Source organism: Pleuronectes platessa, chromosome 13 (genome assembly GCF_947347685.1).
Source record: "Pleuronectes platessa chromosome 13, fPlePla1.1, whole genome shotgun sequence".
Classification (NCBI taxonomy): domain Eukaryota; kingdom Metazoa; phylum Chordata; class Actinopteri; order Pleuronectiformes; family Pleuronectidae; genus Pleuronectes; species Pleuronectes platessa.
This window is the reverse complement of record NC_070638.1, coordinates 14,352,545-14,372,885: the sequence shown is the minus strand read 5'-3', so window position 1 is coordinate 14,372,885 and position 20,341 is coordinate 14,352,545. Positions and strand designations below refer to the sequence as shown.

The 20,341-nt window shown below is 41.9% G+C and overlaps 1 protein-coding gene across 1 annotated transcript; it reads left to right on the top strand.

Moving 5' to 3' along the window:
* The first annotated feature begins 4,864 nt into the window (after positions 1-4,864).
* On the top strand, positions 4,865-20,174 carry LOC128454163 (integrin alpha-6). Its single transcript, XM_053437438.1, has 26 exons — positions 4,865-5,124; positions 10,856-10,983; positions 11,077-11,156; positions 11,518-11,779; positions 11,977-12,108; positions 12,216-12,429; positions 12,519-12,712; positions 12,841-12,938; positions 13,247-13,374; positions 13,456-13,545; positions 14,064-14,125; positions 14,273-14,424; positions 14,524-14,664; positions 14,777-14,895; positions 15,375-15,528; positions 15,648-15,731; positions 15,818-15,897; positions 16,078-16,152; positions 16,237-16,339; positions 16,459-16,629; positions 16,921-17,019; positions 17,136-17,246; positions 17,850-17,948; positions 18,576-18,701; positions 18,862-18,945; positions 19,407-20,174. Exons 1-25 carry the CDS (start codon positions 4,949-4,951, stop codon positions 18,928-18,930), a joined length of 3,147 nt encoding a protein of 1,048 aa, XP_053293413.1. The 5' UTR covers positions 4,865-4,948; the 3' UTR covers positions 18,931-18,945; positions 19,407-20,174.
* The last annotated feature ends 167 nt before the right edge of the window (positions 20,175-20,341 follow it).

Genomic DNA, 20,341 nt, shown 5'->3' with positions numbered 1-20,341 from the left:
TTTTATTCTATCACCGTACATTTTGTCTTGTCACTGTTATTGTTCAGTATTTATTACGTAACTTATTTTTTTAATGGAGCTTCCTTGCTAAAGGTCCCCACACTATTGCACTTCTAAAGGTTAAACGGTGTGACATCGTGAATTAACTCTGAGCTGAGGTGCTGTCAACATATTTGCAGGCTGATGTAATCCATGGCGCTGAGGGAAAGTGCGACACACTGATGTGTTGTGGCTGCTCTTGGGTGTGGAGTTCAATCTGATTGTGAAACTGATTGTGCATCTGAGTGTTTGTTTATGAGTATCCTACGGCTACATGATTCTACAGCGACATAAAGACACTCCCTGCCAGTCAGCTGTGCCACACCCTCAGGTGAGTGTGAATGTTCTTTCCCTGTGTGTACCTGCAGCTATGGCTTTAAGAACAAAAACAGGGCTGTGGCTCGGGCGAGTCCGGGCACTACACAGAGAAAATTGCTTACACTGTCACTCCTCTGCTTTAACCCCCTAGGGAGGGCTTTTTCCTGCCCTAATGTTGTAACACTGTTCATGTTGTACACAGCGCAGATAGACAACTCATTTCTTAATTATGTATAGAGCTCATTTGAATCAGTTACAGTGTTTACATGCTTGTTTGATATTTTATTGGGACATTTTTCGCATATTTTGTTAAAGATTCTATAAAATGTTTAATGATTAATCATTTATCAAAGACTTAGACGTAGCTTAATCATAATCAGACAGGCCCAAGAAAATCCTGTCAGACTCCACTCAGGTAGCAGCTCCTCTCAAAAGGCACCACACCGTCCATCAAAGCCCTGCTTAAACTGGAAAATATGGATGTATTGTTTAATTCGTTGACCATTGTTTTATATTGCTCTATATGTACATTTTATCTAACCATATGTACATGAGTTGAATGTATGTAAATGTTTTATGATTCGGTTTTTATATTGAGGACAATTTCCCACAGGGACAATAAAGTATTTTTCTACCTTAATATGATTAAGATTAAGATTAAGATTAAGATGAATTAAGATTAAGATCCATTTATTCATCCCAAACACATGCACAGACATGCAAAGACACACTCATGCAGGTAGGGAAATTTAATCTCTGCTTTTTACCCATCTGGTGCAGGACACACAGAGCAGTGAGCGACCATGTACGGCGCTCGGGGAGCGCCGTACATTCAGAGTTAATCAGCAATGACCCATATAAAAGGAATCTTCAAGCAGTGATAATACTCTGACTAATCTGGTTCTTTCAATAAACTGAGTATTTTATAAGCCAATTATGTCGTAAGTTTTTAAGATTCAGAAGCTGCTTGTTTACTTTTTGTTGATTTGCAGTTAGTTGTAGATTTGTTCTTTAGTAATTATGGGAGTTTAATGTCACCCTAAAGTCGTGACTGAAAGTCAATGGATTGATGCTTAATGGCTGCGGGGGGTTTTCAGTCTAAACCAGATGGGACTTTTATTTCCCAAGTGGATAGTGGAGGAGGAGAAGAAAAGGGGACAGATAAGTAGTAACAGAAATACAATCGAATGACACTCAGTAGAGTGTATACCTCCGACAATAGTCCTCTTATGAAAGCACATTTAGTGTCACCTGATAAATAGATATTTCTGCCTGATCCCTGACCCATTAAGCATCCTTCCACCAAGTTTCATGGAAATCTGTCTAGTAGATTTTGTGTAGTCACGCTTGAAATGAGATGAATGGATGTCACAAATTGTATTGATATATATTTCTATATGATGTTGGTTGATGTTAGTTGTGACGATTAACACCATCAGAATATGTCTGATGGTCATACAAATGATCAACTGCCATGGAGGGATGAATGAGCTGATAAGGCTGAGACAGCAAACACCAGAAACAGAGACTGGAAGTCAGACAGAGGAAGTGCCATGTGTCATCACACACACACACACACAATCCTACACACACATAAAGCTATGACCAAGCCAAGGGCAAGCTAACACCGCTCCGACTGCTGTTCTTATCAGCGATAGAGCTGATTCCTGTTTCTGACCTACTGCAACAGAGCAATAAATCACTGCTGTGCCTTCAGCCGACTGCTGCTCTCACCTGGAACCGGAACAACATCAGGAACAATTCAAACTGGACAGGGGAAAGAAAAACACATGCATAAATAGATTCGACAGACGTGCGGTCACATGATTTAGGGATGCCGCTACTTTCTAGAAAAAGATTTTTATCAGATAAAGTAATATTATCAACATGAAGGCTAAACATGTGACTGACCTGGACAAGAGCAGGGGATTTTGAAGGTCTGATTGAGTGAGGATTTTATAGTTTTTGAATACATATCAAAAGCAGTGGGTTTCCCCATTTGTTAAGTCAGGATCTAAATAAAATCTAGTAAAGATCAGGATATAGTTTCAGTTTTTTGTCCAAGTAATCTTGAAGCACAGAGATGACCCTAGCCCAGACATGGGCAAAGTATGGCCCGCGGACCGTATACGGCCTGTTGGGCTTTTTAATCCGGCTCGCCGAACATTTAAAAAAATGCTTACTTATAGCATTTTTTAGTTTTGCTTTATTTTTATCTTTTTATCTTTTTAATCCGGCCCGCCGAACATTTAAAAAAATGCTTACTTATAGCATTTTTTAGTTTTGCTTTATTTTGGAAGAAATTGTACTTTCTTACTTCTTGTGGTTCTGGGTTTGTACCCTCGGGGTTGAATGGACCGGGAAATTTGACCCGGAGTGTGGTGTATAGGGCTCAAGGTAAGTTTTTTGGTGGCATTCGAAATAGCAAAGGCTAGCAAGCCTTTCTCCGAAGGCGAGTTTTTGTTAAATAACCTTGCAAATAAATGCTTTGCTACTTGTTAAAGGCCAAATCGTTTCATGTGATGATTTTTCCATGTCATTTAAATTAGTTCACAAAAATACTCCATCCATCTGGTCCTGGCCCGGCCCCTCTGTCAAATTTTAGAACCCATTGTGGCCCGCGAGTCAAAAAGTTTGCCCACCCCTGCCCTAGCCTGTGATATTTCCAGAGCTTGCTCATGAAGTCTCTAAGTAGATAACGCACCACATTCTTCCCTGTGCCCTTTCACTTTTTTGCACTCCCCTCTCTTGCAGCCATTATTTGTGCCTTCCTTTCTGTATGTGGGCAGTTCCCCTCTCCCTCTCTCGCTTGCCCTCTTTCTCTGCGTGCAGACAAAGCCTGAGTTGTCTGCTGAAGTGCTGTGTTGCAGGGGACAAGCTTTGGGTCGGTGTCTCATGGAATGCCTTGAAACCCATCTAGTGAGAGAGTGTGTTAATTGTGTGAGTCTGCTCTGCCCAGGCCGCTCTCTGACTCCCCTTACGGCTCTTGTGACTCATCTAATGAGTCGTTACAGGAGAAACAGGCCCTGTGGTGATGGCATGTTGCGATCAGAGCGAGAACGCGTGATGGATTGACTTTCTAATTTCTCAGTACATCCGCCAGCTGATGTACAACAAACACAGCAGTTGCTCTTTTTCCGTTCCTTCTATTCCTTTGGTACAAATTTAAATCTTTATCTCATTGTCTTCCCATCTGTCATGATCATTGCGGTGCTATTGTTGTCTGGATTAAACAGCCGTGTGCCAAGAGGGAATACTGGTATTTCTGACAAAAACACTGTATTGACGAACTGTTCCAGCATCTCCTCCTTCTCCTACGTCTCCCTTTTAACTAGCTACAAGGATGTTTAATGTCGGCAAACACAATTGACTGTACTTGTGGGACTTGGGATGTGTTTTGTGTACTCAGAGCAGTTCAACTGAAGGCTTTATTACAGATTTACATGCCAGTGTAGCCTCAAGCAGAAATCATTTAGTTCTCTAAATCTGTTTTGATGCAACCTCAGGCCTCATTGACCTTGCATTGATCTGCAGATTTTGATCTGCTGCAGACTAACAACAGTCTAAGATGGTATTACGGTATTTCTTTCGATTGCTAACATGCATCGGTAAAAAGTGAAGTCACACAGCAAGTGAAACAGAATTCCAAGTGGACCAGACAGAAAAAATTTTTTCTCATTCATATCACTGTTATCAGAACAGATTCAACTCAAAATGATGACAAATTACATACATTTCTAGATATAGATAACTGTAGCATAATATTCACAATAAAGTGAATCAATAGTAATCATTCCAAACACAACTGATTGCCGTTTCAATTGTTTTACTATCATTACCAAACTGACACAATGGAATGGCTTCAGAATGATCCTGTTGAAGACAACAAGAGCTCCCTTACTCCCTTACTGGCAGGGAGGCTGGGAATAGTATTATATTTCACTTCATTTTAGAGATGAATATTTATGTATAACTTAAGATGAATACTTCATGTTAAGTCTAAGTTTATAGTTGAACTTGTACATAAAACTTTTGTTTAAGTAACCTTAAACCTACACCTGGAAGTTGTGTTAATTTAGATATTTATGTATAAGTTCAACGTTATAGTTAAACTTACACAAACAACTTGTGATTTATGTGTATATTTATGCAAACATTCGACTTTACATGTGATATGATTAGTCCACACCAACTCAACATGATAGAATACTTACGTAATAGAGTGACACGGAAATTTAATATGTCACTGAAATACATACACTTTTTTGTGTGGGTTATGCAGACCTCAGTGCTGACCAAAGCTTTCTAGTAATTAGAATACAGTAATTGTTTTCAATGTAAATACATGTTGGGGAAATGAGCAAGGGTTGTGTGTGTGTGTGTGTGTGTGTGTGTGTGTGTGTGTGTGTGTGTGTGTGTGTGTGTGTGTGTGTGTGTGTGTGTTTGTGTGTGTGTGTGGAAGGGGCGGGTATAAGTGGAGTGGACCACACTGAACTCTTTGGAAAACTCAGTCGCACTCTGCACCTCTTCCAGTAAGGACCTCACCTTTCACCACTTCCAGCGGAGTTTATATTTCTTTTACCTGTGCGTCATGGTGGGCAGGATCACCTGTGGACTGTGGCTGCCCGTCCTCCTCATGGCATGCGGGCGACTGTGGGCTTTCAACCTGGACACCGAAAACTACCAGCGGAAGGACGGGGATCAGGGCAGCCTGTTCGGCTTCTCCATGGCCATGCACCGGCAGCTCGTACCGGAGGATAAGAGATTGTAAGACACCAGGAATTCAGAATTGTGCATCTGTCTGACACGCCTCTAATGTCTTTAAAATAACCTCAGTGAGCGTGTAATTAAAATGTCACAGCGGGTAGATGACTGTAACAGTTTGTTATGGGCTGTTAGAGCTGCAACATGAGGAGAATAATCAATTTAAACACGTTATAGAAGCAAGTGGGCAAGAAAGAAGGTCCAGGTGTGTCACAGGTGAAAGCAGAAACTGTTATTCTCACAAATCCAGCTTTGAGTTCAGTCATACGACTTAACCTTGTTCATATATTTTGCAACTCCTTCCTCCCAGGTTACTTATTTGTGATTTTTATTGGACCAGCACAGCAGCGTTTTTTTCTTTCCCACAGGAGCACAATGTCTCCTTTCTCTCCGAAGTGTTTATAAGTGAGATCCAGTCGTGGCATTTGTGTCCAAAACACCTCCCTGAATCATTGTTGGCATTTTTATGGGCACTGATTCACAGGGACTTGTCCTGCTGCATAAAGGCCCGGTGCCATCAAGTGGTTCACTGGTTTGAAAAAGCATAAATATTAGCTGACCTGAGATCAGAGAACCCACATTCTTTCAGCTGGGAAGCTGCCAAATCAACCAGCCAGAAATACGTGTGTGTTTGCATGTACATCAGATAGTTCTGTGACTCCAAAATCACTGGTGGAGGAAGTATTCCGGTACTTTAAAAGTACCCTGTAAAAAGTTATACATTTACAAATATTACCAATGTAAATACAACCCTATCAAATGCACTAAGAATATCAAAGGCTGACAAAGCAAACACAGATAAGTGTGTAATATGGATCTCAACCTTATGGTAGAGAAGGAGTTCGACTGCTTTCTGTGTCCTCATGCTGGGTTGGACATTTTGATTTGACGCATTAAGTGCTGCAAGTTCTTCGTATTTTTCCATACGTAAAATCCTGATTGAATTAAGCACAGTACGTATCAGAGTAAAAGGTAAAACCTCTATCTTTAGTAGTGGTAGTAGGAAATCAAAGACTCAGGTCACGTACAAACACCTCAAATATGTAATTATGTGCAGTACTTAATGTACTATATTTCACCACTGTCCATAGAAAAGCGCAGAATGTTATTTCTTAGATTATGTTATTTCTTAGATTATGTTATTTAAGTGATCTTACAGTACCTACAGGAAAAAAAGCTTCCTCCTGGTAATGATCAGTTAGTTGTGCTGCCGTTAACCAACATTTTTACACAAAATATATCAAGACACAGGTTTTCTGTCTCGTAGTTAGTCAAGTGGATGAGGTGTAACCAAGTACTCGTTTGAACAGAATTGGTTCAACTAATAGCTTGAGGTCACACACGGTGTGTTTGCCCACAGCAAGATATTCTGGACTCTGACGGCTCAGAGCCAATAATCATCCCCCAGTATTTCTTCACAATTGTTTTAACGTTTATTCACATTTTGTTCTCCTGCTACAACACATTCACACACACAGTGGCAGTTTGTGTCCTGGTTTTAGACTAAATGAAAGACACATGTTGATCAGCTGGTGACAACCATGAAGTCGCCCTTCGTCAGGTTGTAAAGTTGAATCCGAGAAAACACAACACTCCTGGATGTTGTGACAACAAATGCCAGTACAGATAAAGTAGATTGACTTCGATTTGTAGAGCAACCGAAACGATTTTGCTATTTGGATGTGAAACATTGACACATTTGCCAGTCCCCGCTTTTCAAATGTTAATGTATGCTGTGATCAACAACTTAATACCTCTGAGTTTTGGACTATTGTTCAAATAAATATAGGTATTTTATTATTGCAGCTGTGGCATTGAGGTATTGTGAGTGGCATTTTCCACTATTTTACAATACTTTATTGATCAAACTATTTAGTTAATCTGTTAATGGAGAAATTAATCAATAGTTTATTGCTAATGAAATTTGTTGCTCTAAATGTTTTTATTGTGAGTGTATGATCACAAAGAGCTGTTTATCAAATTCAAAATTATTCCAGATTGCAATTCCACATATTTAAGCTAGTTTTGGCTTTATAATATTTAATCAGTATAGAAACGGATAATGTGTGCGTTGCATTATTATATCATATTTATGTATTATATTATAGTATATTCATTATTATTTGAACGTGTGTGTGCATGTCTTAGCAGGGAGCCATGTTGGTTTGCAAGTTACTGCCATAACAAGAGGAATGTGCCCTTGCTGTGGAGTAGCATTGGTGTGTATGCACATGCGTTCATGTGCTGCCTGTGTTTTTGTGTGCGTGTGTGTGTGTATGTGTGTGTGTGTGTGTGTGTGCGTGCCCATTTGGTCTGTTTTAATGGTGCTGATGTAGGCTGTGGCTGAGCAGTGAGGCGTTTCCCGGTTGTCAGTTATTTGGAAGAGTGTCAGAGAGCTCACTGTGCTGCTTAATATATTCCCAACCTGAGGCAGAAATATAGATAGATAGATAGACAGACAGACAGACAGACAGATAGACAGATGATCTTCAGTGATTTTCTTTTCTTGTGTGAGTTCACTTACGTACATTGCAACATTTTGTATTGATGTAAGTGCTAGTGCTTTTGTGTATTGGCTCTGCTGGGTGTGCACCGTGAGTCACCATCCCTCAACAGTCATGTAGGCCAACTTTTATTGAGACATTGCATTGAAAAAATCTTCAGCTGTCTTCCATGCCCTACGGGGAGGAGGGATACATGAACCTGCAGGTGAGGGCAGGAGCTGATGGGGTCATGTATATGCATGTGTGGGTGTGTGTGTGTGTGTGTGTCTGTGTGTGTGTCTCTGTGTGTGTGTGTGTGTGTGTGTGTGTGTGTGTGTGTGTGGTAAGAACAGTAAAGAATACAAAGACATGTTGTGAGAATGATGTTAGAAAACTAATGCCAATGTCATGCTGTGTCTAGATTACAGAAATAATAGAATGCAGAAGAAATGCTCCACCTGTGTGATTATATATGGTCCGTACAGACTCTGTGCAGAGTTTCAGGTTAGTTGAGGTTATCCAGCATCAAAGAGAGAAAGAGTGAGGAGGAGCCGAGGAAGAAAAAACAGGTGAAGGCTGAAAGAATGCTGGGAGGAACATAAATCAGTTTTTCATCTGGGCACTCAAAATGAGAAGTTATTCAATCAGCCTGGCCGACTGATGGAGGGAGAGGTAACACCTGGCATGCCCCTCGGGATCTGCAACCCATTTGGAGTTGGAAGTTGATAGGCTGCTACCGGCTGGAGCTAAGCAATGGGCTAAAAAACACACCTCTCTCAGTGAGATTCCTCTGTTATGGGTCCCTGCGAGCTGGGGGAGCCTACCAGTGTGAGTGAGTGCCACCGCCACTATGTGTGTGTCATTGCACACACACCCAAACATACAACAACACACACACACACACACACACACACAAACACACACACACACACTCTCTCTTTCTCCCTGTTTGTCTTAGTCGTTCCTGTAGATTAAGTCTGCGTGTCGGGGCTTCCTCCACTGCTGGTGAATGATTAGATAAACAGCTGAGTCACTGTCAGTGGAGCAGCAGGTCAACCTTATCACAGGGACACTGACACATCATGTCTGTGGTGTCAGAAACAATAATAGCAATGATGAGTACAGTATTAAAGAAGAAGCTTGTCCAGTGGGCTAAGCTGCCAAATAAGATTCTTAAAAAGGTCTTATTACAAGTTAAATAATAATAAATTATTAATTGTGATATGTAGTAATACGTAAGCAGCTTCTGTAAGTTTCTGCTGTTTCAATGATAAATAGAATTTTAATATAATGCATTATTTCACCATCACATTACTACCTAGCAGGATTATGCAAAAACTAGTGGACAGATGATTATAAAACTTGGAGGAAGGATACGGTTTGGGTCAGGAAAGAATCCATAAAACATTGTTGTGTCCAGATCAGGCTCTTGCAAGATACGGTGTTTTCATTTTTTTACATTTTCGTGGATAAAAAAAAGGAAAATTCATGGATCTTGATGATTTTTTCAGAGTTTGTGCAATTTGGTCCAGATCCAACTATAAATCCAGATGTGGTGAATTGAAATGTGGTTTCATAAGGGGCCTGGTTGGCTTTGATTTTCTAGTACAAGTAGGGCCCATACATTATCATCCTCTGTAGACACACTCGGACAGACGCTCTCCATTTATTTCTCATCCAAGCTACAAGGTAGAGTGTTCCATGGACCTCCCTTATAATTTGACAGAGACTACTTTTTTTTTTTACACTCTTACTTAGTTATGTAGGAGAAAAACAAGTGGAACGTCTTACAAAGGTATTTGACATTCCAACTGTATATTCCCCATGTCAACACAGAACACCCATATATCATGATGATTCTAATGGATCGATATTTCACGGACCCCCTGGGGGCTTGAGTGATCCCTTTTGTCAGAGCTCTCTACTTCTATTCCCCAAACTTCATGAGTGGAGATGTGCCCCTCCGGCATTCACTGTTAGTCAGAAATCCCTAGTTTGAGGTGTTGACTTATTCAAAACAGACTCATCTGATTGACAGACAAGCACATGCCCTAACAGTTTCTCTTGGTGTGAAAACATGTTGTGTGTGCACGTAGAGTTCAGATTATAAGTGTCAAGTGTCTTTCCCTCCCCTTGTAAAAAAAACAGGAGAGGTCACTGAACGGTGGATGACTTCACAAATGATGGTGTTCTGGTTTTTGAAACTAGACCAAAACCAATCCAGTAGTTAAAGCAGGAAAAACAGTGTTTATTTGTCCGTCACGCAGCAGGAATGTGCTTCTATTGTGATGACTTCTTTTACTGCAGTGTATTGTAGAAAAAGTAAAGAAAGTTAATCACATTTTCTCTCTGTTTCCTGCAAAACACAACTAGATTCATCTCATCTCGGCAGAGTTCTGCGGATAACGCCGTTTAAAGTCATATTTATTGTATGTCACATGAATAGATTTATTGTCCTCTGCTAATCCCCATCCTGCCTGCTGAAGTCAGTGTTCCTGTTGATTTACACTGTCGCAGAAAGTCCTCTCTATCGTGTGAAACCTCCTCCCATGTGCACTCAGTGTTTGGCGGTGCTGACTGTGGAGGTCTGCATTGAAAACATGCTGATCCCATTGTGGCCACTGCTCTTTACTGTAACTGTACAGTCAGAATGTAAATGTGGAGTCCCCCACAGATGGTGTGTGTGTGTGTGTGTGTGTGTGTGTGTGTGTGTGTGTGTTTGTGAGAATGTGTGAGAGACCAACTCTCCACTGTATACCTCAACAAAGCATAATTTTAAAGGATGATATGTTTTATTTACTCTGTAGGAAACACTGGGCACTGAAGGCCCATCACCAAGGCCTGGGTGTGGCATTTGCCCTTGTCCTTGGTCCACAAAGGCACCCTGTGTGTGTGTGTGTGTGTGTGTGTGTGTGTGTGTGTGTGTGTGTGCACACACAGAAAGAGATAGAAAGCCTGTGTCAATCAGGCCCAGCAGGCGTCTGAATGCTGTCTTTGACTCAGCTGGACCATGAGGAAACGGAACATCAGTTTGGCGGCGGATGTGTGTGTTTGTGAGTGTGTGAATATGGGGCTGTGTCTCACAGTAGACTGGAATTTATTATAATACTAATGTTCAAGAGGTAGAAATGCCAGAGCGCTCCTCGTTCTGAATCCCAGATGACAGAAGAGTGTTACAATGTGCATTCGATTGAGCTGCATATGGCTAAATGGATTTTGTGTTTGTGTGTGTGTGTGTGTGTTTGTTGCAGTCTGCTGGTTGGCGCCCCGAGAGCGAAAGCAACGATAGGTCAAACATCCAAAGTGACAGGAGGACTGTACGGCTGTGACATGAGCTCCAGCTCAACTAGCTGCGACCGACTTCAGTTTGAGGATAAAGGTGAGTTGATCTGTGTTCAGTGATTTGAGACGGTTTACTTCTTGCCTTGATTTGAGTCACATTATCTTCTCTGTGTCTTCTTTGTATTTGAAGAGGATTCAACCAGAGAGAGCAAAGAGAACCAGTGGATGGGAGTGTCAGTCAACAGTCAAGGGCCAGGAGGGAAGATTGTGGTATGGCTGTTTGTTTTTGTATCGCACCATGAACAACAACAACAACAACAACAGATTCAAGAAATGGGCGTGGCACCACAAATGACATTTGTACTTTTCTCGTCCTCCATTGACGCAAGATTAAATAAGAAAGTGAGATTAAAAAGTTAAATATGGATTAAACATAAAACTAAAATAAAATACAGATAAAGGTCTACTAAGTAGTTTAGAATTTTACGTGAATATGTGTTTTTTACACTATTGAAAAAAATCTATCTAAAATACTCATGTACTTTAGATAGGATAGGAATATTCCGATATCTGTTTGGACAAGAACATGACATGAAAATGTCATGTTTTTGTGTCTCTGTTTCCCTGTTAGACCTGTGCCCATCGATACCAGCGCCGGTCCAATGTGAAAACATCCATCGAATCACGTGACATTATTGGTCGCTGCTATGTGCTGAGTCAGAATTTGAAAATCGATACTGGTGCGACTGAAGATGGAGGTGGATGGCTATTTTGTGACCAGAGGCCCAGAGGCCACGAGAGTTTTGGATCCTGCCAGCAGGGGGTCTCTGCCACGTTCGACAAGGATTACCACTACCTCATCTTTGGGGCTCCAGGAGCATACAACTGGAAAGGTGTGTGTGTGTGTGTGTGTGTATGTGTGTGTGTGTGTGTGTGTGTGTGTGTGTGTGTGTGTGTGTGTGTGTGTATGTGTAATTGTGTGTGTGTGTATGTGTATGTGTGTGTAAATGTGTAAATGTGTATTTCAAAATCCATCCCAAATCAAATCCATCCTATCTTATTTTGTGTTGTCTCTGCTCCTCTCTTTAAGGTGTGGTACGCTTGGAACAAAAAAATGACACGCTATTAGATATGGGCATCTATGAAGATGGTCCATTTGAGGTGGGAGACGAGAGAGAAAAGAAGGCCGACCTGGTCCCTGCCCCTCCTAACAGCTACCTGGGTAAAGCGCTCAATTCTCACAAGGCCCTAGTTGTTCTATTTTCACAAGAAGCATATCCAAGCACCTGTTTTTCCGTTTATGTAAGCAAGCGTTCCTTTGTCTTCAAGGATTTTCTCTGGACTCGGGCAAGAGTTTGACCAAGAATCGTGAGCTAACAGTGGTGGCCGGAGCACCTCGCGCGAACCACAGCGGGGCGGTGGTTCTGCTGAAGAAAGGCGACACCTCGAGCAAGATCTTGCTGGAAGAGTTCACCCTGGAAGGGGAGGGGCTTGCGTCGTCTTTCGGCTATGATCTGACTGTGCTGGATCTCAACGGGGACGGGTGAGAGATGGAGGGCGATACGTGTACGCGGCTTTGAAATTGCCATTTTGCCTGTATCCTCACAGACATGTATTGCTGTTGTGAATTAGCTGGCAGGACATAGTGGTGGGAGCACCTCAGTACTTCGAGAAGGACGGAGAAATTGGTGGAGCCGTTTACGTCTATGTCAACAAAGCAGGAATCTGGAACAATGTCAAACCGACCAGAATAGACGGACCTAAAGACTCCATGTTTGGCCTCGCTGTGGAAAACCTGGGAGACATCAATAAGGATGGTTACGAGGGTGAGGCTGCAGCACCTGTACATATGCATCCTACTGGCCTGCAGGCCTTTCATGACGTTTCTGTGTGAGTGAAATACTTGTACCATTAGAACAACACTGAAAAGTACTGTTGTGTGTCTTTGTGACAGATTTTGCAGTGGGAGCTCCTTATGACGATAAAGGGTCAGGGAAGGTTTACATCTACATGGGATCAGCTGCAGGACTCCGCTCTGAAAAAGCTGATCAGGTATGTAAGACATTTCAGCTATAATGCCTCAGTAGAGGCATTATAGCTAATGAAAAATAGAATAATGTAGTTTTACAAGAGTTAAGTTGTAAGAGAGAAGAAAATTGTAATATTAGGAGAATAAATTAAAAGAATGTAGGAAATGAGCTGCAGTCTCACTTTCTTCCTTAAGTGACCCTAATGATCGTACTTGTTTTACCAAACCCTGAAAGCCTCATACAAAAATCGTTTTGGTAAAAAATCTTTCCAGGGTGATATTGGTTTATACTTTGGTTCTCATACACGAATATGTGTTTCTCTTGCTGTAGGTGCTGTCGGGCCAGACTCTTGGTGTAAAGCTGTTTGGCTACTCTTTGGCAGGCAACATGGACCTGGATAAGAACGCCTACCCAGACCTGGCTGTCGGATCCCTCTCCGACTCTGTCTTTGTGTTCAAGTGAGTCAACCGATGTGTTAATCTGGTCGTTTGTCGCTCAAAGTGTTCACTGAGATGCTCACTGAGTTTTGGTCCACGCAGAACCCGGCCAGTTATTAACATCAAGAAAGTAATCAGGTTCACACCGAAGGAAATCGACTTCACCAAGAAGAATTGTGCCAGTGGCTTTTGGTAAGTGTACGCAGTTTTTTGACATATTCATTCTTTTAAATGTGATGTTTAATGTCTTATCGTGAAAAAGCGGAACCATTATTTGTTTAACTTAATCTTTTTTTTTCCCAGACACCCAGAGGAAATTTCATAAAATTTGTGACAAAGATTTAGTTTGTCTCAAAGATGAACTGATCAGATTTTGGTGGTCAAAGGTCAAGGTCACTGTGAGCTGTTGCTTTGTGAATGCAATATCTCAAGAGCACCTACAGGGAATCCATTTCAATTTGGCACAAATGTTGACAGAGACTCATGGATGAACAGATTCAATTTGGGTGGTCAAAGGTTACGATGGGCTCAATTTTTTTTAAAACTTTGACCAGTTGTCACTTGGTTTTCATTGGTCAAAAGTCACAATTACCTCATATGAGTCTGGAATAAAAAAGTATGGAGACTGACCCTGCAAATTTATGGACAAAATAATGTGGAAACTGTATTTTAGTACTGATGTCTCTGATTGATACTCACTGTGTTTCCAGCTTGGAGGTTGAGGTCTGCTTCACTTACACTGCTTATCCCAAGAGCTACACTCCCAAACTGAGTAAGCTGAGCCACATTCTTCTTCATTAAAGCTCAATTTCATCTTTATAGTGTTTCAGTGAAAAACACCTACTTAAAATTATTTTTTTTCATCGCTCATTGCTCAAACTCCACTGTCAAGCGAACTCACTTATTCTGTTCCATCTAGCGGTGGAGTACACTCTGCAGGCGGACGCTGACAGGAGTAGCGGTCTCCCTTCCAGGGCGACTTTCCCCGGCTCCTCCGACTCTGACAAGGGGACCATCATGATGAACAGCCAAGGAGCAGAAACCTGCACTAAACGTCAGCTTGCCATTCAGGTAATCACTCTCTCCAATCACCAAAGTATCCATTCACTCCTGAGTACTGCGGCATTGTGGGTAGTAATGCTGCATGTGGTGTTGTCGGTCATCCCACAGGAGAACATTCGAGACAAGCTGCGAGGGATCCCCATCGAAGTGACTGTGGACATCAAGGACGCCAAACGTAAACGCAGGCAGAGCTTAGGTCCTCTGGCCCCAGTTCTAGATGCTCTACAGCCGATGATAACTCGATCAGTGGTGGGCATAAGCATGACAGTGTGTGTGTGAACTGAATCATTGATAGATATCGTTGACATTTTATTGTGGCAGATATTCCTCTGACCCTGTGTTACCTTTAATGTGTTTATAGGTGAATTTTCTGAAGGAGGGTTGTGGCAGCGACAACGTTTGCCAGAGCAACCTGCAGATGCAAAGTCAATACGGCAGCAGGGCGAGTGACAAGGACCCCTTCGTTCCATTGAAAAAGGGGTACAAACACACACACTAGGGCTGGGTACCGATACGCACCGGTTCCTAGTAACTAGCGGACCTAATCACAACTACAAGACCGAATCACAACGCAGATTTTGGTGCCTCATTTCTGTGTTTTGTAATTTTGGTAGTTGCCTGGCTTACAGGCAACATTAACATTACCGCATGTGCCTAGTTATCAATACAATTAACTGTTTGCGGGACCACATGCCAAGCACATCAGCAGGTGTCGTGCTAAACTACTTTTCCCCGATAGAAATTGTTGCCAATTGTATTTGTATATTCAAGTAAAATATACTTTAAACAGTTAACTTTAAACAGATATTTTATAGAATTTCAACTTAAAAGATAAAGATGCTTTTCTTTTTGTCGGCCGTTGTTTTTTGCTTCTTGTTAAGATAAAAGTGTTTTTTCATACATACATATACACACTATGTGAAGATTCATAAATGTATGTTGTATATGTGTGTTGAAAGGGAGGACGGCCTGCCCCTAATCTCGCTCAGCAACCAGAAGGACGTCACCTTGGAGGTCAAAGTGACCAATCTCGAAGGAGATGACGCACATGAAGCACGTTTGGTGGCCTCCTTCCCGCCCTCCCTGACCTACTCAGCTCACCATGTACCTGATGTGAGTCTCTCTTTCTCTGACAATCTCTCACACACAAACACACACACACACACACACACACACACACACACACACACACACACACACAAACACTGACTAGGACCTGTTCTCACTTTCAGGATAACAAAGTCAGTTGCAGAGCCAATAAAGACGGTTCCAATTTGGATTGTGATCTTGGAAACCCTTTCAGCCGTGACTCAATGGTGAGTCCTGTTTTTCTCCTCTGCACAATTGTCATTGTTAACACATTGTTAACAAAAAATCGCATATGTTTTTGTTGTCCATATAGATCACCATCTACATTATTTTGGGTACATCCCGCATCTCTCTCAACAATTCTGATCTGGAGATTGATCTTCAGCTAAATACGTAAGTATTTGTAAGCTTGTAATCCTGCAGCACAAACAGCAGAATAACGTGGATTACACTTCTTGGGTAGTTAGGGGACTTATCCTCAGACATGCTCAGGCACTAATGCACTTTATTTAATTATGTGTTGACATTTGCATTGCCTGTGTGTAACCTTGTGTGTAACCTTTGATCCAATAGCACAAGCAACCAGGTGATAGCTCCTGTCAAAGCAAAGGCAAAGGTGGCCATCAGGTTGCAGCTGATGCTTTCAGGGTAAAACAGACACACACATGCACACACCCAAAAAACACAAAAGTATGCATAGTGTCATGCATAATGGCATTTTTGTCCTCCTAGACAAATCCAGCCGTCTCAGGTCTACTATACAGGAAAGGTCAAAGATGAGGCGGCCATGAAGACTGAAAGTGAAGCAGGCCCTGCCATCACACATCAGTTCAGAGTGAGCACAGATACCTACCTGATCAGAATTGTCCTCTAAAGCACTCTACATGTGCTTTAGGTTGATAATTGATACTTAATTTACTGAGGCAGGACACTTGCTCTTGACTTGTTTTACAGATAGTCAACCTGGGAAAACGCTTGACGGGTCTTGACAGCGCCACCCTCAACATCAGGTGGCCAAAGCAGGTGGAGTCGGGCAAGTGGCTGCTCTACCTGATGAGGATCAGCTCCACAGGAGTGGAGAATTTACGCTGCTCTCCTAAAGACGAGATCAACCCTCTGAGTCTGGTCAGTGAGAGCATCACATTCTTATTTGTTGGGCATTCGAAGAGAATATGTGATGTTTCCTGGCATGTGGGGGAAGAAGTAGACTGTTTTCTGACATGAAAGTTTGCCTTTCATATATGAAGAACACAGCCGGAGATGGTTTGTTCACAACAAAAGGAAAAACGCCATTGAAACATTCCGGCGAGGGGGGGCGTCTGAGTAAAGCATGCAGGAGGCAGGACATGATGATGAATTCCACTGCAGGGATCACGTGTTTTTGTTAATAATAGTTGAATGTGCATTTGCTTTAAGGGATCAAGTAGCAACAGGAGAAGAAGATCAGCAGAAAACTCCAAGGGAATTCATGAAGGCATAATGTCCCGTTACGAAGGAAAGAAAAGGCTCTCTCTGGTAACAAACACACAACAAAGTTCTATTCTTTTGTTTTATAATATGTTGTATGTGCATTTGCAGCAACTAGTAGAGGAGTCCAGTGGTGACTCTGTCTTCCGTTTCTTTGTTGACAGTCCTGTGACAAAGGGGCTGATTGTGTGACCATAAAGTGCCCCCTGCAGGGCCTGGACAGTAATGCAGTAATCACTATTCACTCTCGCCTTTGGAACAGCACCTTCATCGAGGTAACTTGGTTTTTACTCAAATGTCCTATAATGTTACAACTCTATGAAACTGTGACAATCAGGTTCACTGTCCTTTGGGCAATTTACACTCACCGGCCACTTTATTAGGTACACCTTGCTAGTACCGGGTTGGACCTCCTTTTGCCTTCACAACTTCCTTAATTCTTCGTAGCATAGATTCAACAAGGCATGGCGTTTAAACAATGCTCAATTGGTACTAAGGGGCCCAAAGTGTGCCAAGAAAATATCCCCCACACCATTACACAACCACCACCAGCCTGAACCGTTGATACAAGGCAGGATGGATCCATGCTTTCATGTTGTTTACGCCAAATTCTGACCCTACCACCTGAATGTCGCAGCTGAAATCGAGACTTATCAGACCAGGCAACGTTTTTCCAATCTTCTATTGTCCAATTTTGGTAATTCAAATAATTATATAAGTATTTTTGTTGAAGGGAATCTTAATAATTGAATGTGAATATAACCAGTTCATAGTAGAGCCGAATTAAGTTTGCAACAGACACACGCGATGACCAATGTCTATTTTAGTGTGTTCTTTTATTCCGCCAATCTAACTGTGATCCTATTTTCTGTGTACAGCATTATTCCAATTTACATCATGTGGAGGTGAAAGTGATGGCCTCTCTGCAGTTGGACAGCACAAAGAAGAACACAATTCTGGAAAACACTGAGACTGAGGTGAATAAACACAAACACAGGTTATTGGGCCTCTCGGTTGGTGACCGTCAGTGGCCAAAGGCTTTAGGTTATAGTTTTTTCCCTCCATCTGTCCATCCCATTCCTGTGACCATATCTCAAGAACACCAAAAACATTCACTTGAACTTACATATGAACTGAACCCAAGCATGACCTGATTAGAATTAGGACGTCAAAAGATCAATGTCACAATGACCTCACAATGTTTTTTTTTTTCCTTTTGAACGTGTTATCTCAAGAGCACGTTGAGAGAATCCTTTCAAATTTGTTTCAAATGGTCACTTAGACTCAGATTAACTGATGGGATTTCCGTGGTCAAAGGTCCTAGGCCACTAAAAATGTATGCAGACTCAACTGCACTGGTGGATGCATTCAACCACAGGGTAGTAATTCTAGCTTTTATAATTTGTGACTGTCCTGGACCAAGAAGGGGACGTGATTATTTTATTGGATCAGATGCAGGTTTATACAACAGGTCTTAAGTGTAGGTGTCATTGTTGTGCATGGACACAAAGATGGATGATGTGAAGAGAATAAAGAGAAGTTTTGAAACGTTGATGAGGATGTGATCTTAATCAGCGACGCTCTGCCACTACACTGTTTCCCAGCTGAAACTGACGGTGTTCCCAGAGATGCGTGCAGCTCAACATGGAGCAGTGGCATGGTGGATCATTTTGCTGTCCATCCTCTTCGGCCTGCTGCTGCTGGGCCTCTTGGCTTTCCTTCTCTGGAAGGTAAGACTCAAGGATACAGCACCAGGACACACCGGCTGCCTCGCGCTGCTGAACACACTTACAGCTCACGTCTGTTTTTACAAGTCTGTAAACCAACATTTACAAAACAATAAGTATCACAGCCATTTCACACAACTTCTAACAATGTTCCTCTCCTCAGTGTGGAGTCTTTGGAAAAAAGAATAAAGACGCGGCACCAGAAAAAGAGACACTGACGTCAAATGCATAAAAACAGAGAGAGAGGGTAAAATAACATGGCCTGCCATGAATGAGTGAAACGTCTTTTCTTGGTTCTTTTTTTTGCTACAAAAGCATTTCTGCCCTGGTATTGGAAAGTGGGCAACCCTAACGGTGGCAGGAATGCTATTCCAACAGCTGACCTTTTTGTACACATGATTGTATGTGTGGATCATTACAGTTTACCTGCATGGCCAGGGGAGGTGATGGCTGATCTGATTTGCTGAGGAATTGGGGGCTGCTCTGCATCTATTTGATTTTCTCTCCTCCTGAAGGTTTCTTTCTCTCTCCATTTAAAACCAGGGGCATCACAAAATATGTCTTCTTTAAGAGTGCAGGCGGCGTTCTGCACCTCTTAAACCTTTGCAGCATCTTAAATATCTTACCAACCTATTTTGCCTTCTCTGCTTAATTCTTTTTGAATAGCTTTTTCTCAAACAAAAATGACTTTTCCCCTCTTGCCTGCAGTGCGGCTTTTTCAATCGTGCCAGATATGAAGACAAGGTCCCCAGTTACAATGCGGTTCGGATCAAACGGGAGGAGAGAGACATAAATGCTGGAAATGGTAACTGGGCGACCCTTGAGAAGAAGCCATGGATGACGACCTGGCATGACAGCAAACATTATTCTTAACAGCCAATGACATTTTGACTCAGATCAGGCGGATCCTCCGAAGCTTACAGTGGAAATACAGGTTCCACAGATTTCCCCCCCCCCCCTGTCTTTGAACAGCTCGGACTGTAAATAAAGAGTCATCCTTTTTTTTTTAAACAAAATAAATGTAAAAAAAAAACGTAATACTTTAAACATTCTGCTTCAGATAGTTTGTATGAGTCACTGGACTGAGTGGCAGTTTGAGATGGTCCTGCTGTGGGAGCGTTTCTACAGTTTTTGTAAATTTTTTAAGAAATGTTTTGCAGAATTGTGTATATTTATTCTTTGAGTTCTTTGTTACATGCTCTTCTGGCCAAAGAGTCATTCAATGCTTACACAAGTGACTGTCAACTACATTGCATCCACCCCACGCAAGTTTTAACTCATTTCTACAGAGCCTCTTGGTGTCGGATCAGTTTTTTGTATGTTGTGCTTAAGCTGCCTCAGGTTGTTCCAATATAAAACTACAATTCATCCACAGTTGTCAAATACTCGGTTTGTAAAGTTCCATCCAAGCCTCTGCAGAACTTACTGGCTCTATAATAGGAAGGAGGTGAGAGCAAAATAAAACCTTTTTCCATATCCATTTGTTCTGTGTTATTGTTCAAGGTCAAATTGAACTAGAGAGAGCATACCTCCACCAAGGGTAATGTGGTTTGGTAGATTGAGTAATCCTAGGGAAAGACAAACAATGTAAATAAAGCATCAGGCCGGCAGTGTTTTCAAAAGTCTGTTTCAGGGGCCTGAAA

Excerpts from the sequence above, each read along its gene's own strand:
- LOC128454163 (XM_053437438.1), top strand. The coding sequence starts at position 4,949 with ATGGTGGGCAGGATCACCTGTGGACTGTGGCTGCCCGTCCTCCTCATG. Across the intron at positions 12,713-12,840 it reads CAATAAGGATGGTTACGAGG|ATTTTGCAGTGGGAGCTCCT; the intron begins GTGAGGCTGCAG and ends TCTTTGTGACAG. Across the intron at positions 17,247-17,849 it reads GGAACAGCACCTTCATCGAG|CATTATTCCAATTTACATCA; the intron begins GTAACTTGGTTT and ends TTCTGTGTACAG.